The sequence below is a fragment of the Lontra canadensis genome, unplaced genomic scaffold (assembly GCF_010015895.1).
Source record: "Lontra canadensis isolate GAN:19392208 unplaced genomic scaffold, GSC_riverotter_1.0 scaffold40, whole genome shotgun sequence".
NCBI lineage: Eukaryota > Metazoa > Chordata > Mammalia > Carnivora > Mustelidae > Lontra > Lontra canadensis.
In genome coordinates, this window is record NW_022631034.1 from 11178722 (window position 1) to 11204405 (window position 25684).

The following is a 25684-nucleotide window of genomic DNA, read 5'->3' on the forward strand; positions in this document are numbered from 1 at the left end:
GTTTACTAAAGAAAAAGAGAGAAAAGAACCTCTCTCTCTCTCATCAAAGTGGTAACTTAAAGTATTTTTATATTTAATCCCCCAATTATGTGGAAAGTATTTTAGTTACTTCTAAGGTTAAAGATTAGGCATTATGGGGCATAGCCACATATTTTGGGTTTACAAGAAAGTATCATAAGTTTAATTAATTTATAGCTGAGTATTGGAAAAATAAGAATTTTAACAGGGCTCTGAAAAGAAGTTAAAGTAATGTAATAGGCAAAATGATTCAGAGGAGATACAGAAGAGGCTTTTAAAAATAGGGATTTTCGGGCACCTGGGTGGCTCAGTTGGTTGAGCAACTGCCTTCAGCTCAGGTCATGATCCTGGACTTCCAGGATCGAGTCCTGCATCGGGCTCCCAGCTCCTTGGGGAGTCTGCTTCTCCCTCTGACCTTCTCCTCTCTCATGCTCTCTCTCACTCATTCTCCCTCAAATAAGTAAATAAAATCTTTTAAAAAAAATAGGGATTTTCATGTCTTAGGGATGGTCACTTTATATACCAAGTTTTATTTAGTTTATTTCAGCAAATATTGAAGTATCAGTAATGTGTTCAGTGCTATTTTGAGAACTGTAGGAACCATCAGGAAAAAAAAATGAAAGAAAAAGAAAAAAGATGAGGAGGTCTCTGAATAGTTGTTTCAGTCTAGCTGGACAGACAGGCTATATATTCAGGCAATTGTTAAGTAAAAATTCAGATAGTGTAAGGGTGCCTGGGTGGCTTGGTTGGTTAAGCATCCAGCTGTTCATTTTGGCTCAGGTCGTGATCTCAGGGTCATGAGATCAAGCCCCGCATTGGGTTCTGCACTGGCTGTGGAGCCTGCTTAAGATTTTCTCTCTCCTTCTGCCCACCCCCAACTCCCTCTCTCTTAAAAAAAAAAAAAAATTCAGATAGTTATTAAATTATACATACATATCTTTTATGTAATAATATGAATAGCTAATACTTATTGAATGAATGCTTACTTCACATATATTAACTCATTTAATCCTTACACAACTCTATGAGGTATACTATATTCCCATTTTCCAAGTAAGGATACTGAAAAATGGAGAATATAAACTTAGTCAAGGTTGTTACACAGCTAAATAGCAGAGTCCAAATTTGAATCCAAGCAGTCTGGCTCCAGAAACCATGATTTTAATACTTTTGCTGCACAGCATTATATAGAAGCAAAAAATCAGATAATTTTTGGAGGATACCTAACAGGTGATAGTACTTGAGTTGCATATTATAAAACAACATGTGTTTCTGGTTAGCATGGAGCAAGGGAGCAGAAGGAAAAATTTATGTGTTGGAGAAGATATAGAAGGAACCAAAGTCTTGAAAAGAATGCATATGCAATAGTAATAGCTGTGAAAAATTATTTAGCACTTACTATGTACTAAGTACTATGCCTCCATAAATCTCTTATTTAATCCTCATGACAACTATGAAATTGGTATCATTATCCCTAGTGTACCTTGGTAACAAGTAACAAAACTGGTGATTAGAATTGGGATCCAAGTGCTACCTGATTTGAAAGCCCAAACTTTCACCCATTGCATTTTTAATAAGGCAAGTGGGAGTATAGTGAATAATATAGTATATAACATAGTGTAAGTATAATATATGGTAATATACACACAGTATATATTATAGTATAATACCCATTATACTATATGGCATATAGTGCACAATTATATAATATATAGTATGGTAGTGTATAATAATAGTATAGTATATAGTATAATATACCTGAGGGATCTTTTATTAATTAATATAATTAATTAATAGAAAACAAGATTAGATAGGGTGAACAGAAATTATGGAAAGTTTTGAAAACCAGGTGAGGAGCCATTGAAGATTTTGATTGGAAAATGGCTTTTTTGTTTTGTTTTGTTTTTGTTCCAGTAAAGTATTCTTGTGGATAATTAGGCTATTTCTGCCTAACAGTTGGACATAGCAAATATAATAGCCTGTGAAAGCATTTAGCAGAATGCTGTGGGCACTACTATTAGACACTCAAAAAATGTGAGTTGAGCCTGAATCCTGTAAAGGACTTGTAAACTCTTTGCACAGAGATAAGATATGAGACAGGAATGCTCGAACAGTACTGTCTGATAGAAATATAATGTGAGTGACAAATGTAACTTTAAATTTTTTAGTAGGCCCACAAAAAAGTGAAATGAAAGAGATGAAATTAATTTTAAAAATATTTTTTCTTAAACCAAATTTATAAGATTTTATATTTTTTGGTACAAAGCCTTCAAAGTCTGTTGTGTATTTTACACTTACTGCACATCTCAATTCTGACTAGCCACATTTCATGTGCTCAGTAGATCCATGTGGCTAGCACGTACTGCATAGGACACGACAGCTCAATAATTTCATAGCATGGAATCCCATGTCAGATGACCTTTTTTGAATCCTGCCATTCCATTTCTTAACTGCGTGAGTGTGGACCATCCCTTAACATTTCTATACATTAGCTTCTTAATATATAAAACAAACAAACAAAAAAAGAATAGTAGCGATCTCAAAGGATTAGTGTGAGAATTATGAGATAATGTATATAAGGCATGTAACTTGGTTTCTGGCAAGTAGTAAGTGCAAAATAAATGTCTGTTGGTTTGATCACATTCTTGTTGTCATTAAATAGCCAGCGTTGCTTAGTTTTCCATGTCTTCTTCCTGCAAATAGTTGATTATCCCCACCAAAACATTCCCACTTAAAATTCTAAACCAATCAATCACTAAAAAGCAAAGAAATACTGATAAGCCAGGAGGAAAAAGGTGGGAGTGGTATCTTCATGGCATTGGAGTCTCCCACAACTACTGGTATTCCACTATGGGGTACAGATAAATTATTTTCAATTTGCTTTTATACTTAAACTCATTGGATCTTTTGACTTTTTGAACTTAGCATCATTATAAGTATTTCAAGTATTAGGGAATAAAATTTATGTCCAATAATTTATAGCTTTACTTCCAACACTACAATAGTTCATTGTCTTTTCTGCTCTCAGCCATTTGGGAGCAAGATATATATAGATACATTGTTTTCTTTCCTTCTATGTAAACCCTTAAGAGGAAAGTGCACAAAACAAAGCATAGTGATTTATTCTACTCTCTTGTGTAACTATCATGTAGATAAAAAAATAATGCATTGCAGAGGAGCCTGGGTGGCTCAGTGGGTTAAGCATCTGAACTCGAGGTCCTGGGATTGAGCTCTGCATCAGGCTTCCTGCTTGTGGAGAGTCTGCATCTCCCTCTCCCTTTGCCCCTCCCCCTGTTCATGCTCTCTCTTTTTCTTTCTTTCATTTAAATAAGTAAAATCTTTAAAAAAAAAAAAAAAAAACTTGGGACGCCTGGGTGGTTCAGTGGGTTAAGCTGCTGCTTTCAGCTCAGGTCATGATCCCAGGGTCCTGGGATCGAGTTCCGCATCGGGCTCTCTGCTCAGCAGGGAGCCTGCCTCTCTCTCCGCCTCTGCCTACCTCTCTGCCTGCTTGTGTGCTTTCTCTCTCTCTCTCTTTCTGACAAATAAATAAATAAATGAAAATCTTAAAAAAAAAAAAATAAAATAATAAAAAACTTAAAAAAATTAAACATTGACAGGACACCTGGCTGGCTTGGTTAGTGAAGCATGCAACTCTTGATCTCAGATTTGTGAGTTTGAGCCCCACATTGGGTATAGAGACTAATTACAAAATAAAATCTTTGGGTCACCTGGGTGGGTTGGTCAGTTAAGTGGCTGCCTTCTACTCAGGTCATGATCCCAGGATCTGGGTTTGAGTCTTGCATTGGGCTCCCTACTCAGTAGGGTGTCTGTTTCTCCTTCTTCCTCTGCTATTCCCCTTGCTTGTGCTCTCTCTGTCAAATAAATAAATAAAATCTTTAAAAATAAAATAAAATCTTTTATTTATTTTTAAAGAATTTATCTATTTGAGAGAGAGAAGGCGTGTGAGAGAGAGAGAAGGAGTGCATGAGCAGGGGGGAGGGGTCGAGAGGGGGGAGAAGCAGACTCCCCACTGAGCAGGGAGTCCCACAGAGGACTCAATCCCAGGGCCCTGGGATCATGATATGAGCCAAAGGCAGAAGCTTAACTGACTGAGCCACGCAGGCACCCCAAAATAAAATCTTCAAAAAATATAAAAATAAGGGTGCCTGGGTGGCTCAGTTGTTAAGCATCTGCCTTCGGCCCAGATCATGATCCCAGAATCCTGGGATCAAGCTGGGCTCCCTGCTCTGTGGGTGGCCTGCTTTTCCCTCTCCCACTCCGCCTGCTTGTGTTTCCTCTCTCTGTCTCTCTCCCTCTCTCTGTGTCAAATAAATAAATAAAATCTTTAAATAAATTAAGTAAAACATTGACAACTCCCTAGAAGGTCCCCTTGTACCTGGTCCCAATCAACACCCTTCCCCCGTATTCCTAAGACCACTCTCCTGACGCTCATAGTAATTACCTCCTGGTTTTTCTTACAGTTTGACCAACTAAATGTAGCCCTGATCATTGTAGTTTAATTTTGTTTGTTTTGAATTTTATGTGAAAGAAATCATACATATAATTGTTCACTCAACATTTGAGATTCATCCTTATTCTTACATATAGCAGGAATTCATTCACTTTTATTGTTGTATAATATTTCATTGTTTAAATATACCCCAGTTTGTGTATTGTGTGGTAGATGGACAATTACGGTTTTCTTTCTAGTTTGGAGTTGTTATAAGCAGTGTTGTTACTGCCATTCTTTTCCATATATAACTATGTACTTCTGTAACAAACGCCAAAGGATAGAATTGCTAATCATAGAGAATGCAGTATTAAACTTTCAGAGATACTGCCAAACTCTCCAAAGTGTTTGTACTAATTGACATTTCTACTAGGGGTATGTAAGTTTCCATTGTTGTATATCCTTAACAAAAATAAGAATTGCCATTTTTTCCAATTTATATTATTCTGTGTGTAAAGATAATGTGTTTGCTTTTCTGTCTTTTTTTTTTTTCTAAGAAAAATTTGGTAAGATGTTTCTGAAAATACTGACTAACATGAAGCCATTAATTTTCAGTTTTCCATGCTGTCCCTGTCTTTCAGTATCACAAGCAAGAATTTATACTTTTTAGAATGAGTATTTTAATTTTTTTTTAAAGATTTTATTTATTTATTTGACAGAGAGAGATCACAAGTAGACAGAGAGGCAGGCAGAGAGAGAGAGAGAGGGAAGCAGGCTCCCTGCCGAGCAGAGAGCCTGATGCGGGACTCGATCCCAGGACCCTGAGATCATGACCTGAGCCGAAGGCAGCGGCTTAACCCACTGAGCCACCCAGGCGCCCCAAGTATTTTAATTTTTAAAAATTTATTTATTTATTTATTTATTTGACAGAGAGAGACATAGCAAGAGAGGGAACATAAGCAGGGGGAGTGGGAGAGAGAGAGCAGGCTTCCTGCTGATCAGGGAGCCCAATGCAGGGCTCAATCCCAGGACCCCGGGATCATGACCTGAGCCGAAGGCACACTCTTAACGCCTGAGCTACCCAGGCACCCCTAGAACAAGTATTTTAAATTTTAATTTGATTCGTGAAAGCAGGTAGTTTGAGATATTACTCAATATTCTTTCTTTATACTTTCTGTTTGCTTATCTAAAAAAAGCATGCATTATTTCTGTTTATAATATAAGCTGCCATTCCAGGAATCATAACAGTTACTGAAATAAGAGGTATGGTCTCTGGTTTCCGAAATCAGATTTAATAAATAAATCTTTCCACCAGTGCCTCTGAGCCATTTTTTCTTGTTAGGTTTTTTTCTTTTCTTTTCTTTTTCTTTCTTTCTTTTTTTTTTTTTTTTTTTTTTGAGTAAAGTACTAGCTGGTTACTGTTGAGTGAAGTAAAACAGACTTTTAACAGCTCATGGGTAATGTCTGAAAGGTAAAGTGACATAAGATAAATGTCTGTGTTCCACGCTGAAAATAGCAGAAGTCGTATGGAACCATGATTTAACTTAAATGACTCGTAATTTAATCCTGGTTTAAAAGTGGTTTGGCCTAATGAAAATTGTACTGTGATTTCATTTTGCACAATTAATACTAACAGTGGAAAAATAAGAAGGTAAAGGGTTAAAAGTTGTGTAAATGCCAGTTTCAATTTTGTAAATGATTTATCTCTCAAAGTTTGTGCATTTTTTAAAATCACATGTGCACTGAAAGAAATAATGGGTATTTTTCTGGATAATTGAATGTCCAAAAATACCAATCTTACAGCTGTTTATAAGCATAAAGCCAATTATGTTGTTTAGTTCTCAGTTCAATGAAAAATTTAAATTTTTAAAAGGTGTGTTTTTGAAAACAGAATAATTTAATTTCTGATTTTTTTCCATTAATAGTCATTTAGTAGTAGAAGGATTTTAAGCTGTGAAGTTAAGTACTTTAAAAGGATTGATGTAACCTTCATCTGGAAACAGTTATAACTTAAACTTGGAAGATAAGTGGTTAAATTGTGAAATGTGGGCCCCCTAAATATAAAGTAGGAAAAAAAAATATCTGTATGGTTATTTTCAGTACCTAACAGGAATGAACTTTGTACCAGTTATGGCTCCTTTGCTTTTCTGCTTGGCTTACAGTTTGGAATATAAATTGGTTGCAAAACTTGAGTTTAAACTAAATAGTTTGCATTAAAAAAAAAAAACACTGTACATTTCCTTTATAGAATCACAAATGTCCATGTTTTGTGGTACTTGAGTTTTTTGAATAAGACTTGGAAAATTTCTGGTAAGGTAATGAACTTTATTTTGGGAAAAATGATGGAATACAAGTTTGGATGAATGAAAGCCAGAGAGATTCCTGGTTCCTTTTTAAAGAAGATAAAGTATCTGACAAATTTAGCAGATTGAGGATCACTAAGAAATATTAGTATATAGTTTGTTCTTTGCTTTTTCATACTTGTGATAAATTTTAAAAGATATCAGTTGTTTGCTACAATGTAGACTCATCTGTAAGCAAGTTCAGTATTTATTTGAAAATTCAATGTTAACAGATTCCTGATGATAGTATGTAAAGATATTGATTCCCCATTCAGAATGCTGCATATGTTAATATGTAGACTGGCTTGGCATGGCCAGATAAAATATTTGCCAAAGTATTTAAACTTTTTCAGCTCCTGTAATCATTGGATGGTTATATTTGACCCTTAGGTAGCCAGAGGAAACATCAAGGTCCTAGCTCTGATTATTTTTGTTATATATATATAAATATATAAAATGTATATATAGATATAAATAAACATTATACTTATATTTTTATTTATATATTTGAGAGAGAGAGAAAACAAGGAGTGGGAGAGGGTGAGGGCATCCACAGTGGACTCCCTGCTGAGCATGGAACCTGACTTCGGTTGCCATCCTGGGACCTGGGATCATGACCTGAGCTGAAACAAGGGGTCAGCTGCTTAACCAGTGGAACCAGCCAGGTGCCCCTAGAGATAGACACCTTCTTGAATTGTTTTAACTGATCAGTTTATCAGAAATGACTGGCTAGACAACACTTTATGTTAATATTCATTTAATATGAATGGACCTACTTGTTCTCACAATTTGGGTAAGGTAAACTTGTGACTAATTTGCTCTGTTTCAGAATGTTTTTGTATATGCTGATTTTACAATGTATGGCAGATAATCTAACTCTAGTTATGTACCAGTTTAAATTATTACCTGTCCAAAACCTTGTTAAATCTGATACTAAGTTTAATCCCTTTTTTTTTTTAAAGATTTTATTTATTCATTTGACAGACAGAGATCACAAGTAGACAGAGAGGCAGGCAGAGAGAGAGAGGGAAGCAGGCTCCCTGATGAGCAGAGAGCCCGATGTGGGACTCGTTCCCAGGACCCTGAGATCATGACCTGAGCTGAAGGCAGCGGCTTAACCCACTGAGCCACCCAGGCGCCCAGTTTAATCCCTTTTTAAAGTAAAAGTCTGGGGTGCCTGGGTGGCTCAGTGGGTTAAAGCCTCTGCCTTCGGCTCAGGTCATGGTCCTGGGATCAAGCCCTGTATCTGGCTCTCTGATCAGCGGGGAGCCTGCTTCCCCCTCTCTCTGTCAAATAAATAAATAAAATCTTTAAAAAAATAAAATAAAATGAACTAAAAGTCTGCTTTATATTACTTCTCCTCTCCTTGGCAGTGTTTCAGAATCAGTTGAACAATGAATACACTTCGAGAATCTTATGAGATTATGTCCCACTGGTTTGTACTTAACTGTTTTTCTTTTAGGTTGTAGTCTAAAGATAGACAGACAGAAAGAGGGAGAGAGGAAGGAAGGAAGAAAGACCTACTATAGAATTTCAGTGACAAGGAATATCAATTTCTTAACTTTTCTTTTTTTTACTTTTAAGATAAAGATACAGATACCACGATGAAGGGGAATATGGATGAATTTGGCTTGCGAGACTCCTTGAGCATTGCATCAACTGATTCCTTTGCTTCAGCCGCAGAGGTAGGACAGTGTGTTCCCAGGGAGAATTTCTCATTCTTTTTCACCCAGAGAGTACAGTTTTGCCACTGTGCTGTAATCTAGTAGCCATTTATATAGTATTTACTATGGGGTAGGTACCAGGTTGCAATGATGATTGTAACATGAACATGAGTTTGCAAAGGAGCTTATAGTCTTTTCAGAGAGGGGAACGTGTAAACACATATTTCAGAGGTACACGGTCATATACTGTGGGTTATGGGTAAGGTATATAAATATCTTAATGGAAAGTAATATCTTACATCAGGACTCTTAAAAAAATGTTTTGAGGGGTGCCTGGGTGGCTCAGTGGGTTGGGCCTCTGCCTTCGGCTCAGGTCATGATCCCAGGGTCCTGGGATCGAGCCCTGCATCGGGCCCTGCATCGGGCTCTCTGCTCATCAGGGAGCCTGCTTCCCTCTCTCCCTCTGCTTGCCTCTCTGCCTACTTGTGATCTCTCTCTGTCAAATAAATAAAAGAAATCTTTAAAAAATTTTTTTGATTCCTTAGCTTAGAAATTATACTTCTAGATTTTTTTTTGAAGATTTTATTTATTTATTTGACAGAGAAATCACAAATAGGCAGAGAGGCAGGCAGAGAGAGAGGGGGAAGCAGGCTCCCTGATGGATCATGACCCGAGCCGAAAGCAGACGCTTAACGAGTGAGCCACCCAGGCACCCCATCCATTTATTTTTAATGACATGGAAGTATTTGTTAAATGAAAAGAATAGTATATAAAGCTTTATATAGAGAGTGTGGTTGTAATTTTGTGATTAAAAAAAACAGAAAAGAGGCACCTGGGTGGCTCAGTGGGTTAAAACCTCTGCCTTCGGCTTAGGTCTCAGGGTCCTGGGATCAAGCCCTGCATTGGGCTCTCTGCTTAGCAGGGAGCCTGCTTCTCTTTCTCTGCCTGCCTCTCCGCCTACTTGTGATCTCTGTCTGTCAAATAAATAAATAAAATCTTAAAAAACAAAACAAAACAAAAAACCCAGAAAAATATGTATGTAGTATATTGTGTATTTAGGTAAAGAAAAAAAGTCTAGATATAAATACACCATTGTGTAAACAATGGTGATCAATGAATTATAAATTTATGGGTTGTTTTCTACTAAGATTTAAATTTTGTATCTAAAGAGAATGCTTACAGCGTGCTCGTCTTTTTATAATTTTTTCTACTTAAAATAACTTTTAAAATCACATATGCCCAATTTTTCTTAGGATAACGTTATTTTTATGGTAAATTTTGGATATTAATGCTTTTTTCATATAAGTAGTATCACACATCTGCAATTCATGCTGTAGTGTAGAAAGCTTTAATATTCCAATACTTTGTACCCTAAGCCTTGATTTCTGCTTTTTTAATTTTAATTTTATTACTTTTTAAAGATTTAAAAAAAAATTATTAGAGGGAGTGCAAGAGAGAGAGTGTGGTGGAGGGCAGAGGGAGAGAGAAAATCACAGGCCAGCTCCATGCTGAGTGCAGAGCCCTGTGTGGGGTTCCATCCCAGGACCCTGAGATCATGACCCAAGCCAAAATCAAGAAGCCGATGATCAACCAGCTGACCCACCCAGGCACCCACTGCCTTTGTTAAAGCTGTACTGATCATAATCTTTAATCTTCTCAAGATTTTTCTTTATATGTATATGTATATTTTTGTTGTTGTGTACAGTAGCATCTTCTGAATTGTTAGCATTTTCCCATATATTTTTTATTTGTAAGTTTGCAATAGATAAAATATTTTACAGAAAAGATATTCTCTTCCCTTTTACTATTTGATACAGACAGCTTTATCTTTCTGTTCTTTTTTAACATTTTTCCCAGCTTTATTGAGATATAATTGATATATCGTGTATAAATTTAAGGTGTGCGATGTGATAATTTGCTACATATATATAGTGAATAATTACCATAGTAAGATTAATTAATATGTCCATCACCTCACAGGATTATGTGTATATGGAGGGGGTGAGAATGTTCAATATTTACTCTCTTAGCAACTTTCAAGTGTGTAATACAGTATTGTTAACTATGTTGCCATGCTGTGCAATGGATACCCAGGATTTCTTCGTCTTCTTACTGGAAGCTTGTACCCTTTGACCAACATCTCCCCACTTCCCTCACTCAGCCTCTGGCAACTGCCATTCTACTCTCTGTTTCTATGGATTTAGCTTTTTCAAAAAGATTTCACATGTGAAATCTGTATTTGTCTTTCTCTGACTTACTTCACTTAGCATAATGCCTTTGAGGTCAATCCATATTGTTGCAAATAACAGGAGTTCCTTATTTATCATGGGTGAATAATATACACACACACCCACATATTCATACACACACACACACACACACACACACCCATATACACACTATATCTTCTTTATATATTTATTTGTTATTGGACATTTAGGTTATTTCCATATATTGGCTATTGTGAATAATGCTGCAGTGAACATGGCATATCTCACAATAGTGACTTCGTTTCCTTTGGATATATACCTACAAGTGGGATTGCTCAGATTATATGGTAGTTCTGTTTTAATTTTTGAGCAACTTCTGTATTGTTTTCCATAGTAGCTATACCAGCTGATATTTCCATCAACAGTACACCAGGGTTCCCTATTAGCCTTGTCCAGACCAGTATTTGTTATTTCTTGTCTTTTTGATGATAGCTCATTCTTATAGATGTGAGGTGAAATCTCATTGTGGTTTTGGTTTGTATTTCCCTGATTAGTGATGTTGAGTACAACATGTACCTGTTGGCTATTTGTGTCTTGTTTGGAAAAATGTCTACTCAGGTCCTCTGTCCATTTTTTTAATTGGATTTTTCTGTTACTCAGTTCAGAAATCCAAATATCCAAAATATATAAATATCCTTATATATTTTGGATATTAACTCCTTATCAAATAGATAGTTTACAGATATTTTCTCCCATTCAGTAAGTTACCTTTTCATTTTGCTGATTGTTTCTTTTGCTCAACAGAAAGTTTCCAGTTTGATATAGTCCCACTTACTTATTTTGCTTTTTATTGCTTGTGATTTTAGTGTTCTATCCAAAATATCATTGTCAGACCAGTGTCAAAAAGTTTTTCCTTTTATCTTTTGGCAGATACATGGTTTCAGGTTTTATGTTTAAGTTTTTTTCTTTTTTTCTTTTTTTAAGTAGGCTCCATGCCCAGTGTGGAGCCCAGTGTGGGGCTTGAACTCACAACCCTGAAATCAAGACCTGACGTGAGATGAAGGGTGGGAGGCTTACCCAGTTGAGCCACCAAGGCACCCCTTACTTTTAAGTCTTTAGTTCATTTCAAGCTAATTTTCTGAGTGGTGTAAGATAGGTATTCAATTCATTCTTCTGCATGTGATTATCCAATTATCCCATCACTGTTTATTGAAGACTATTGTTTTCTCATTGAGTATTCTTGGGTCTCTTGTAAAATATTGGTGGGTCTAATATGCAAGCGTTTATTTTTAGGCTCTTGATTCTGTTACGCTGTTTTATGTGCCTGTTTTTATGCCAGTACTATACTGTGTAATTACTACAGCTTTGTAGTGTAGTTTGAAACCGGAAAGTGTGATGCCTCCAGTATTGTTCTTTCTCAGGATCACTTTGGCTCCTTGGGATCTTTTGTGGTTCCACACAAATTTTAAGATTGTTTTTTCTATTTCTGTGAAGAATGCCACTGGAATTTTGATAAGGATCACAACAAATCTAAAATGGCTTTATGGATTTTAACAATATTAAATCTTTAGATCCATGAACATGAAGATACTTTAACTTCAAGTGAAAAGATACTTTTCACTTATTTATTCACTTCAGTTTCTCTTTTTTTTTTTAATAAAGATTTTATTTATTTATTTGACAGACAGAGATCACAAGTAGGCAGATGCAGGCAGAGAGAGAGGAAGGGAAGCAGGCTCCCGGCTGAGCAGAAAGCCCGATACGGGGCTTGATCCCAGGACCCCAGGATCATGACCTGAGCCGAAGACAGAGGCTTTAACCCACTGAACCACTCAGATGCCCCTCACTTCAGTTTCTTCATCAAAGTTTTCAGTGTACAGATTTTCACCTTCTTGGTTAAATTTTTTTAAAAGATTATATTTATTTGACAGAGCACAAGCAGAAGGAGCAGCAGAGGGAGAGGGAGAAGCAGGCTCCCCACTGAGCAAGGAGTGAGGGGCTCTCAGGACACTGGGATCATGATTCAAGGTGAAGGCAGATGCTAATTAAGCCACCAGCACCCCTCCTTGATTAAATTTATTCCTAAGTATTTTATTCTTTTTATTACTTTCTAATGGGGTTGTTAATTTCTCCCTCTCTTTTTCTAAAATTTTAACTCCAGTAAACATACAGTGTTATATTAGTTTCAGATATACAATATAGTGATTCAATAATTCTATACATTTGGACCATTTTATTTTTGTTTTCAATTGTCTCCATATATTTTTTGATTTCATCTTTGGTTTCTTAGTTGACCCATTCATTGTTAAGTAGCATGTTACTTTACCTCTGCATATATTTGTGTTACTTCTGTATTTTTTCTCCTAGATTTTTTAAAAAAGCTTTTACTTATTTGACAGTGAGAGATCACAAATAGGAAGAGCATCGGGCAGAGAGAGAGGGGGAAGCAGGTTCCCTGCTGAGCAGAGAGCCCGATGTGGGTCTCTATCCCAGGACTCCGAGATCATGACCTGAGCCAAATGCAGAGGCTTAACCCAGTGAGCCACCCAGGCGCCCCTTCCTAAATCTTTTTCGTATTGTTGATTTCTAGTTTCAGGACATTGTGGTTGGGAAAAATGTATGTTATGACTTTGATTTTTTAAAATTTATTGAAACGGGCTTGTTTTATGACCTAATATGTGATCTATTCTGGAGAATGTTCATGTGTACTTTGAAAGAATATACATTCTTCTGTTTTAGGGTGGAACATTTCCTTGTTTACTTTTTGGATCATCTATCCATTGATGTAAGTGGAGTGTTAAAGTTCCCTACTATTATTGTATTACTATTGATCACTTCATTTATGTTTGTTATTAGCTGCTTTTTGTATCTGGGTGCTCCGATGTTGGGTGCATAAAAATTTACCATTGTTTTATCATCTTTCTGAGTTGTTCCCTTTATGATTATATAGTGTCTTTCTTTTTCTCTTCTAACAATCTTTGTTTTAAAGTCTATTTCATTGGGGTGCCTGGGTAGCACAGTCAATTAAGCATCTGACTCTTGGTTTTACCTCAGGTCCTGATCTCAGGATCATGAGATTGAAACTCCCTCTTGGCTCCCATGCTCAGCACAGAGTCTGTTTGAGATTCTCTTTCCCTTTCCCTCTTCCCCTTCTGCTCATGCTCTCTCTCTCTCTCTCTCTCTAAAATAAATAAATAATTCTTTTAGGGCACCTGGGTGGCTCAGTGAGTTAAAGCCTATGCCTTCGGCTCAGGTCATGATCCCAGGGTCCTGGGATCGAGCCCCGCATCGGGCTCTCTGCTCAGCGGGGAGCCTGCTTCCCCCTCTCTCTCTGCCTGCCTCTCTGCCTACTTGTGATTTCTCTGTCAAATAAATAAATAAATAAATAAAATCTTAAAAACATATATTAAAAAAATAATAATAAAATAAATAAATAATTCTTTTAAAGTCCATTTTTTCTCGGGCACCTGACTGGCTCAGTCAGTAGAGCATATGTTTCTTGATTCCAGGGTCATGAGTTCATACCCCCACTTTGGGCTTAGAACTTACTCTAAAAAAAATAGAGTCCGTTTTGTCCAATGGAAGTATTGCTTGCCTGGCTTTTTTCCCACTGCCCTTTGCATAATAAATAGCTCCTCCATCCATTCACTTTCAACCTGAATGTGTTTTTTGGTCTGAAATGAGTCTTTTATAGGCAGCATATAGATGGGTCTTGCTTTTTTATCCATCCTGTCACCCTGCATAAGTATGTACTTACTGCCATTTTGTTACTTATTTTATGGTTGTTTTGGTAGTACTTCTCTGTTCCTTTCTTCTGTTCCTCTTTTCTCTCACGGATTGCTGGTTTTATGTAGTGATATACTTGGATTCTATTCTCTTTATTTTTTTGCTTATGTATTTCTGGTTTTTGATTTGTAGTTACTGTTAGTTTTGTAATCACATCTTATGCATATAATAGTCTATATTAAGTTGATGGTCACTAAAGTTTGAACCCATTCTTGTCTTCCCCCAGCATTTTAGGCATAGGGTTATATCATAGGTTATATCCTTTTATTTTGCGAGTCCCTTGACTGATTTTTATAGGCATACCTATTTTTACTGTTTTTGTGCTCCCTGCTTTTTTTCTTTCCTTTTTTTTTTTTTTTAAGATTTTATTTATTTGACAGACAGATCAAAAATAGGCAGAGAGGCAGGCAGAGAGAGAGAGGAAGAAGCAGGCTCCCTGCTAAGCAGAGAGCCTGATGTGGGGGGGCTCGATCCCAGGACCCTGAGATCATGACCCCCAAGCCGAAAGCAGAGGCTTTAACCCACTGAGCCACCCAGACGCCCCTACTTTTCTTATTCCTGCATATGGTCTTTCCACTCAAAGAGTCCCCTTTAACATTTCTTGTATTGCTGAGTTAGTGGTTATGAATTCTTTTAACTTTTGTTTGTCTGGGAACCCTTTATCTCCTATTCTGAATGATACCCTTACTGGATAGATTATTCTTGGTTCTTTTTCAAGATTATTCTTGATTATTTTCTTTTTCTCTTTCTTTTTTTTCCCTTCAGCACTTTGAATATATTATGGAACTCCCTCTTGCATGCAGAGTTTCTGGTGAAAAATCAGCTGATGGTCTTATGGGGTTTCCCTTGTATATAACTTTCATTTCCTTTTGCTGCTTTAAAAATTCTCTCTTTATCTCTACTTTTTGCCATTTTAATTACTGTGTATCTTGGTTTGGGCCTCCTTGAGAAGATCTTATTGGGGGTTCTCTGTGCCTCCTGGATCTGGATGTCTGTTTCCTTCCCCAGATTCAGGAAGTTTTCAGCTATTATTTCTTCAAACACATTTATGCATTGTCTGCCCCCTTTTTTCTTTCTCCTTCTGGGATCCTTATAATGTAAATGTTATTATGCTTTATGGTGTTGCCAAGTTTCCGTTGTCTATTTTCATTTATTTTTATTATTTTTTCTCTCCTATTCAGCTTGATGGCTTTCCATTATTCTGTCTTCCAGGTCATTTATTTGTTCTTCTGCTTCCTCTAGTCTAGTATTTATTACATCTGCTATATTTTTAGTTTCAGTTACTTAGTTCTTCATCTGATTTTTTGTTTTGTTTTGTTTTCTCTTTGTTGAGGGTCTCAGTGAGGTCCTCCATTCTTTTTCAAGTCCAGTGAGTATCTTTATGGCCATTACTTTAAATTCTCTTTCAGTCATATTACTTACCTCCATTTTGTTTAGCTCACTTGCTGTGATTTTGTTTTGTTATTTCATTTGGAATATATTCCTCTGTGTCCTCATTTTGTCTAATTCTCTGCATATATTTTTATATCTAAGTCAGCTTTATGTCCTGCCCTTAAAAATAGGCTTATGAAAAAGAGGTCCAGTGTCCTACAGTACAGTGTCCCCTGTTCACTAGAACCTGCTTCAGGTGTGTCTCCTATGTGTGCTGCATGTGCCCTGCTGATGTGGCTGAGCCACTGTTGCCTTCAGTCCAGTTGTCTGAAGTGGCTCTCTTTGCCTGTTGTGGGCAGGGGGTGGTCCCTGTGTTTTTAGTGGACCAGTTTGGGGCTGCCTTGTGCTTGAGTTGAGTCAGACCATGCATATGTCAGAGATGCAGTAGCACTGAACTGCAGGGTACTTTCCCTCTGCCCCAAGAAGCTTTCACTTTGGGGCAGGTCCTGCAGTCAGGCATGGTATCTGTCCCCAGTCCACTGCTGGAGCCACATTTGGACTGTTGTATGTAGTTATTTTTCCTTCTCCCCAGGGCTGGAATCACTTTGGAGTGTTGGCCCTGTCAGGGCTGCTTGCAGACTGCAAGGCTTACTGGATCATTTTGGATGGGCTCCATTCAAGTGTGTATTGAAGGGGATAGGACCACAGGAGAAATCAGGGGCAGGGGTGGTGTGCTTGCAAAGTTTGTGCAGGTCTGCCATAAGAAGAGACTTGGAGGAAGGCCCAGTTGAAGAGGGTGTGTCTGCAGGAGACCACCGGGGCAGGGTGAACTGTTAACAAGTTATTTGTCAAATATTAGTGTTTCACTGATTATTGGAGGTGTCTGTGTATCTAGGTTGGGTGGGGAAGGGAAATTGTGTTCGCCAGCTCCTTTGTTCCTGGAGAATTCTCCCAAAGATCCCTGTCCCGCCAGCGCATACTCTGACATTAGTAAACAAATCTCCCTCCTGTATACCCCAGGCATTTTTCAAATTTCTGCTTCTATGCTATATCTCAGTGGGCTCTTTGTTGTGGTGTCTCTTTAAGAGTGGGGACTCAGTTTCCTGTCCCTCTGGCTCATACAGAACCAGATTTTTGCTGATTTTTGAAATTCTAGGTGTTAAGCTCCACCAGTTGTAAGAACTTGTAAAATTTGGATCAAAGCCTCTGGTTGTCTTACTCTGAAGGTTTGGGTGGCTCAGGTGCTTGGTATAAGGGTCTTTTTCTCTTCCCTCTCTGCACTGGTGGTGTCCCTACATCTCATGAACAGCCCTGTGGGTCCATTTAGCTCCTGACCACACCTCTGCTCTTCCTACCCACTGTGATGTGTCCCCTTCTCTACATTTAGCTTTGGAGAGTTTGTTCAGCCAGTCTTCAGTCAGTTTTCGGGTTATTTACACTGATGTGAGTATTATTTACTTGTATCCCTGGGTTGAAATGAGCATGGGATCTTCTTACTCTGCCATGTTCCTCTTAATTTCTCTTTCTGATTGATTGTTGTGAGTATATAGAAATGCAACTAATTTTTATACATTGCTTTTGTTTCCTGCAACTTTACCAGATTTGTTTATGTTCTATCAGTTTTTTGGTGGTCTTTTAAGATTCTTTATATATGTGATCAAATCATGTGCAGACAGAGACAATTTTACTTTTTTCTTTCCAATTTGGATGCCTTTTTTTCCTTGTCTTGCCCGATAGCTCTGGCTAGAACTTCAGTGCTATGTTGAATAGGATTGGTGAGAATGGGCACTCTTATTTTGGTCTTAGGGGAAAAGCTTTCAGTCTTTCACTGTTGAGTATGATACTAACTATGACTTGTCATATATGGCCTTTATTATATTGAGGTACATTTTTTCTGTGCCAAATTTGAGAGTTTTTAACATAAAAGGATGCTCTATTTTGTCAAATACTTTTTATCTTTCTGTTCTGTAGATACTTGTGTCCTAGATGATTTATAAGAATTGCTACTCACTTTGCATTTTCCTGCTGTGAGGGATGATATATACCTAATTGCTCCAGTTTCTTTATAATATGCAACTTTAAAAAATATTTTGCCAAGTGTTCATTATACTTACTTTGTTGTTTAAGTTACAGAGGTTTGATAAAAAGACTCCTTATGGAAAACAAAATACATGAAAACCACAAGAAGGACTCAGTATTTGAGAAACATCTTAGGAATGCTTCTAGGGTATAAATGTATGATCTTGGAATGTGAATGTTCCAAAATAAGTTCTTTTCTAAGAAATGTTTGTTAAATTATTTTTAATTGCATTTATCATATGCCAGATACTTAAAGTAGGGAAAAATATCTTAATGAAGAAAGTTATTAAGAAAATAAGATCTGAACTCCTTGGGAAGTTAAGCAATTTGTGAAGATTTGAAAGATTTACTCAGAATTACCAGAAAGATTTCTTCTCTATTTAGATTAAAGAAATCCTGGCATAGGCTTTTTTCTAAGCCAGGTCTTTCATTTGTGAAAGTGATTAACAAGATTTTCCTATATAAGCTTTGCCAAACATTGGTTTGGAACTACAGTCTTTTTTCTCTGAAAAGTCTTTTTTAAATAATAGCTTTACTGAGAAATAGCTCACATGCTATAAAATTCGCTTTTTAAAAGTGTACACTTCAGTGGATTTTAGTTGTGTTACCAATAACACATTTCTACTTCCAGAACATTTTTATCACCCCAAGAAGAAACCCCGACCTCTGTTCTCTCCTATCCCCCCTCCACCCTAGTACTGATCTACCTCTGTGTCTCTATGAATTTGCCTATTCTGTGCATTTCATATAAATAGAAACATACAATATGTAACCTTTTGGTTTGATATCCTTTCACTTAGCATAATATTTTCAAGTTCTGAAAGGTCTTTTAAATGTTAGGATACTGCTGCACTTAGTGCTTCTAGCTCTCCCATCTGTTAAAGAGATTGTCATTTAATAGGTAGAAACTAATACTGCAAAGAGTAATTTTTAGCTGTGGATTCAGTTTTTCTTAGAATTAACACTCTGCAGCATGTGTATGTGCTTAATATATAAATTATAGGGTGCTCTTTGAAGAGAAAATATTAGGGGCACCTGGGTGGCTCAGTTTGTTAAGTGGCAGACTTTTTTTTTTTTTTTTTTTTTTTTTTTAGATTTTAGTTATTTGTTTGAGAGCGAGTGAGCACGCATGTGCATGCATGAGCAAGGTGGAGGGGTAGAGGGAAAGGAAGAAGAAGACTTCACACTGAGCAGGGAGCTTGATGAGGGTTCAATCCCAGGACCCTGAGATCATGACCTGAGTTGAAGGCAGACACCAGGCACCCAGGCCTAAGTGTTCAACTCTTGATTTAGGCTCAGGTCATGATCTCAGGGTCATGAGATTGGACCCCCATTGGCCTCTGCACTGGGCATGGATTTGGCTTGAGATTTTCTCTCCCTTTAAAAAAAAAAAAAAAAAAAAGGAGAAAATGTTACTTCTTATAATCCATATACTTATACACTAAATGGAAGTTTGAAAATGTTTTAATTTTTTCTGATCTTCATTTTTTTTTTAATTTATTTGTTTATTTGAGAGAGAGTGCAAGTGCAAGAGCATGGGGTGGGGGAGGGGAAGAGAGAATCTCAAGCAGACTCCCCACTGAACTTGGAGCCAGATGTGGGGCTTGATCCATGACCCTGAGATTATAATCATAGCAAAACCAAGAGTCTGGCACTCAACTGATTAAGCCACCCAGGCATCCCTTGAAAAGCTTTTAATACCCACCTCTGACTTGATAGCACTTGTTGATAACAATCCAAAATAATACACTAATTATAATATGCAAATGACAAAGATAAATATTTATATAATAATAATCTGAAAAGGGAGAGCTGTATATGCCATTTAATATTTAATATTTCTATTTCCTGAATTATTTCCTTCCTCTGGGGTCAGTTTTGTCTATGTTGGGCTCTCATTCTTGTACTGATGGTTTCCTTCTCAAATTCGAAAGCTTAATTGGTGACTAGACTAGTTAATATTCTTAGATAGAGTGTGTGGGTTTGCATGTCTTTCCCATGAACAGGAGACTAACTATACTTGGTTTACTTCTTCGAGGTCTGTTGATTGATAGGCTTTTCTTTAGGATAATGGTCTGGAAATAGCCTAGTAGGCAGGGTACAGCTCCATAAAGAATGAAAAAGGCCTTATTTGGGGGAGGGAGAAGGGACAGAAGGAGAGAGAGAATCCCAAGCAGGCTCCAAACCCAGAATGCAAAGTCCAATGTGGGGCTTGATCCCACCACTCAAAATCCTGATGATCACGATGATCATAACAGACCTGAGCTGAAATCAAGAGTCTGTCGCTTAACTGACTGATCCACCTGGGTACCCCGAGATAATTTTTAAAGGGAAATGTTATCTGGTTGAAAATTTGTTTTTCTATAAGCTATCCTCCTGTTCAGGGATGAAAGGGAAAGAGCAGAAATTAGAATGTGGGACTACTATAGTTGTTTGGACATAGACTTTCATTTAACCTCCCATTTTTTTTTTAAGATTTTATTTATTTATTTGACAGAGAGAGATCACAAGTAGGCAGAGAAGCAGGCAGAGAGAGAGGAGGAAGCAAGCTCCTTGCTGAGCAGGGAACCTGATGTGGGGCTCAAGCCCAAGACCCTGAAATCATGACCTGAGCCGAAGGCAGAGCTTAACCTACTGAGCCACCCAGGCGCCCCTAAATTCCCATTTTTAATCCCTCTTCTTCACTCCTTTCACATACCTGCCTACTCCAAGCCTGGTGTCTTTGAGGCTCTGCTTAGCAAATGTCTCTCCCTTGACTATATCCCCTGTTAAGTATATTTTAACAGGACTGTGGGTTTCCTCATCATTTACATATGTCCACGCTCTTCCATTTGTTTTCTAGTTTCTGGAAATTTGTGTGTCTTTCTTTTGCTGTTGTATTGTTCCCACTATTATATTAGTTATCCGTTACTGTATAATAATTACCCAGAACTTACTGTCTTAAGACAAAAATAAAACGCAGGTGTGGACTTAGGGCTAGGGCTGAAGCTGTGAGGACCCCCCAGGCCTCAGGGGCATGTCCTGGATAGCAGGATTCTGTGCCCTAATTGGGGGGTTAATTCTGGGTGTCCTTGATTTCCTGGGGATTAAGTTGGGCAGAGGGCATATGTCTTAGCATTAATCTAGTAGTTAGAGCCTTCTAAGTCCTGGGAGCCCCACACTGGCCTCTAATGAAGCCTTGAGTGTTTTGGAGGTTATCTTTTTTTAATTCAATAATTTTTTAAAAATATTTTGTTTATTTATTTGACAGAGAGAGATCACAAGTAGACAGAGAGGCAGGCAGAGAGAGGAGAGAGAGGGAAGCAGGCTCCCTGCTGAGCAGAGAGCCTGATGTGGGACTCAATCCCAGGACCCTGAGATCACGACCCGAGCCGAAGGCAGCGGCTCAACCCACCGAGCCACCCAGGCGCCCCTAAAATTCAAATTTTATAGGATGGTTTTTTGGAAGTGAGAATTCAGTCCTAATGGCTAATTCAGGGAACCCTTTGTTTTGGTATTTAATTCTGAACCTGCATATATTAGGTAGGGAGTGTCTTTTGGTCTAAGCTAGCCTACCAAAAGCAGCTGACCATCTTTCAAAATAAGGGAGTCTTGCTTGGAGAAATTAGCAAGGAGAAGCTCCCGCTCCCACAAGAATGTTTGTCTGGGCCTCAGGATGGCCAGGGAGGCCATTGAAGACATCTGTAGTGACAAGAAATGCCCCTTTATTGGTAAGATCTTGTTTGGTGTTGTAACCAAGATGAAGATGCCGGGGACTGTTGTCATCGGCCAAGACTACCTTCACAACATCCAGAAGTACAACTGCTTTGAGAAGTGCCATAAGAATATTTCTGTATACTTGTCCTACTTCTTTAGAGACGTTAAGATCAGTGATGTAGTCACAATCAAGTGTTGGCCCTTGAGCAAACCATGTGCTTTAATGTGCTCAAGGTCAGCTAAGCCACTGGCACCAGGAAGCAGTTCCAAAATTGTGAGACTGGACACTTGCCCAGTCTCCCAAAGTTATTTTCCCATTCAAAAATAACAGTTAACATTTATTATATCATCGGGGCGCCTGGGTGGCTTAGTGGGTTAAAGCCTCTGCCTTTGGCTCGGGTCATGATCCCAGGGTCCTGGGATTGAGCCCCTCATCAGGCTCTCTGCTCAGCGGGGAGCCTGCTTCCCTTCTTCTCTCTCTGCCTGCCTCTCTGCCTACTTGTGATCTCTGTCAAATAAATAAATAAAATCTTTAAAAAAAACACTTATTATATCATCATTTTTGAAGGTCAAGAATTTGGAAGTGGTTTATGAGGGTGGTCTGGCTTGAGGTTTTTTTGTGAAGTTATGATCAAGTATATTGGCTGGGGCTGTAGTCATATGAAGGTTTGACTGGAGCTGGAGAATCTCTTCCCAAGACAGCTCACTTAAAGCATGTTGGTGCTACCTGTTGTTGGAAGTACTAAGTTGCTTACCACATGGACTTCTCTGTAGGACTGCTTTGGTGTTATCACAACATGGTACCTGGGCTTCACCCAGAGGAAGTGATACAAGAAGAGTGAAAGCAATGCAGTGATTATTGATGATCTAGTCTCAGAATTCACACTCATTATTTCTGTAGTATGCTATTGATTACACAGGTTGGTGCTCTTCAGTGTGGGACGAGGCATGAGTACCAGAAAGAGAGAGTCATTGAGGGCCATTTTGGAGGGTGGTTATTGAGGATTTATTTCCTTTTTAATTTCTTTTCTTTTAGTGAGATAAGAGAATATAGTCAGCCTGTTTTCTTTAACTGTAAGTCCTATTTGCAATTTTAGGTGGTGGGTTTGAAAGGAAAATGTAAACATGTAAAAAATAGTCCATGTTAAAATGGAACTTAGCCTATTTCAGGATCCTATTTTGGGACTTTGGACATATCTTTCGTGGTTGTTCAGAGCCTTGAAAAATAGTAAGGCTTTTAAGAATATTACTTCACATTCAGCAAAGTCATTGCTTGCCAAGGAAGATAAGACCCAACCATGTCCCTCCCGTACCTCATGGAGAGTAAGAGACAAGTAATTTAAGATGTTGGAAATCTGCAGCTAATAAAACTTTTTTTGCACATTGCTTCATGTATGGGTTTTATGTATTTTGTTTGTTTTTATTGTTGCTGCTGTTAATGACTTGATTTCTTACACGGTCATTTTTATGGTACTTGTGAACCATGGGAGATAACTAATGTAGAATGATGCTTTGTCTAAACCAATATAATACTACTTTTCTTTTTGAAAATATTAAAATCAGGTTTTGAAAAGTGCCCTTTGGGGGAAGAATAATTTAGAAATAAAGGACATTTCAAGTTTCAGCTAGCAAAAACAAAACAAAACAAAAACAAAAACCAGAAACCACCCCAAACCCTTTTTCATGGTAACATGTTTCCATATGCAGGAATTAAACTGTTTTACTGACCTCTGCTTCAAAAATAACATCTCTGGGGCACCTGGGTTGCTCAGTGGGTTAAAGCCTCTGCCTTCAGCTCAGGTCATGATCCCAGGGTCCAGCCCCGCATCGTGCTCTCTGCTCAGCAGGGAGCCTGCTTCCCCACCCCCGCCAAACCCGCCTCTGCCTGCCTCTCTTCCTACTTGTAATCTCTATCTGTCAAATAAATGAATAAAATCTTTTAAAAAAATTAAAAAAAAATAACAGCTAGAGTAAAATGTTAATCTTTTTCTAAAACTTTTAAATGGGTTTTTGGCAGTTTTGTCAAAAAAAAATTCTTCCTATACGATACAGTCTAAAATGAGGATTTAAGACATCATGTTAGTAGTTTGCTTTTTGCTCTTAAGAAATTAATAATTTAAATAAATGTCTCTGAGTTACCATTGTCTTTTTTTTTTTTATTTAAGATTTTATTTATTTCTTTGACAGAGACAGATCACAAGTAGGCAGAGAGGCAGGCAGAGAGAGAGGAGGAAGCAGGCTCCCTGCCGAGCAGAGAGCCCGATGTGGGGCTTGATCCCAGGACCCTGAGATCATGACCAGAGCCGAAGGCAGAGGCTTTAACCCACTGAGCCACCCAGGCGCCCCTATCATTGTCTTTTAAGAAGAGTTGATGATAATGCTAGTATCAGATCTTCAGTATGGTGTATTTTCACAGCTGTAAGCTTATTTTTAAAGGACTTATTCAGGGGCACCTGGGTGGGCTCTTGATTTTGGCTCAGGTGATGATCTCATGGGTTGTGGGACGGAGCCGCCTCCACCCCCCAATCTGGCTCTGCTCTGTGCTCAGCAGGGAGTCTGTTTCAAGATTGTCTCTCTTCCCACCGCCCCTACAAACACACATGTATGTGCATGCTCTCTTAAATGATCATTTCAGTGAAACTAGCAATAAGCAAGGTAGACCAATAAACCAGGGCTTGACTCTGGAATCTCTCATTGTTGTATGTATTCATTTCTTATTAGTATAAATTATTTTAGGTAGAAAGTTTAGTTGGAGTCGCATTTTCCTCCTTAGGATTTTTCCCTATTGGCCAGTGAACATAAATCCTATTTTTTTTGATAGTGGTACAAAACTTTAAACTATTTAACATCTAAAGAATTTCTAAGTTATTTTAAAACATATTAGTTTTTTTTTTTAAATCAGAAACCTCAAAAGCACATTGCCTTTAGCATAATATGTTTCCCTTAAAACGTGAGAATATTTATATCAGATATTATCTGCCTAAAGCAGAGAATATTTATATCAGATATTATCATTTCTGTTTACCTTTTTTTGCCTCTGATATAATGGCTGTATTTTTACTATCTTAAATATTTCTGATGCTTAAACTTCTTTCCTCTTGGGTTTTTGGAGAAGGCTAATAGGAGAGTGTAATTTGATATTTAAAAGTATAAGCTCTGGAATTAATGCCTGGTTTTAAAAATCAGTCATTTGGTTTTGGGACTTGGGGCAAGTTCCTGCTAATCTGAATCTCTGCTTCTCTACCTGTAAAATGGGGATAATAACAGTACCTACTTTATGAATTGTTGTAAAGACTAAATCATATTACCAAGTTAACCCATTTAGCACAGCGCTGGGTGCATGGGAAGTGCCAGAACTACAGTGTGGAATAGTCTAGAACAGTAGAGTAACAGAGTAAAAATCTCCACGAAAGTAATGAAAACACTGGGAAGAATTGTCAAAAGCAAAATTTTAAGAACTCTGAAAATTAATGAAAGACTTATTTCTGAAATTCACGGAGCTTTTTATTTCAAGAAAAATGGCTGAATCTCTGTAAGAGCAGTGAACTTTTTTTTTTTTAAAGATTTTATTTATTTATTCGACACAGAGATCACAAGTAGGCAGAGAGGCAGGCAGAGAGAGAGGGGGAAGCAGGCTCCCCGCTGAGCAGAGAGCCCGATGCGGGGCTCGATCCCTGGACCCTGAGATCATGACCTGAGCCGAAGGCAGAGGCTTAACCCACTGAGCCACCCAGGCGCCCCAACAGTGAACTTTGTGGATTTTTAACTTGATCTCTTCCCATCCCCCTCTCTTCCACAGTCTTGAAAACTAACAATCTTACAACAGAGGTAACTGCAAAAACGAGGCCTGGCAACCACTAAAAGAAACTTAATGATTTTGGAGTTTCACAAAATTCTATTTTGACCTATATGGCAGCTCCCTGCGAAGTTCCATTCTCAGGACTTAATCTTTATTTGACCTGATTTGGAGCTTGCTCCAAAGGAAAGTCCGTATGGCCTTTGTTGAAAATAATCAGTGGCAGTTGTTTAACATTATAGCGACCTGAGGTGGTGATACCAGTGAGGACT

The 25684-nt window shown here is 37.9% G+C and overlaps 1 protein-coding gene and 1 pseudogene across 4 annotated transcripts in view; both read left to right on the top strand.

Moving 5' to 3' along the window:
* Positions 1–25684, top strand: part of MIGA1 (mitoguardin 1) — a 91350-nt gene that overhangs the window by 50650 nt on the left and 15016 nt on the right. For all 4 annotated transcript variants that reach the window (XM_032870151.1, XM_032870152.1, XM_032870153.1 and 1 more), the window contains exon 8: positions 8395–8495. In XM_032870151.1, coding sequence (XP_032726042.1) covers positions 8395–8495 — 101 coding nt within the window. The remainder of the gene's footprint in view (positions 1–8394; positions 8496–25684) is intronic.
* Positions 8730–25477, top strand: LOC116875083 (annotated as a pseudogene).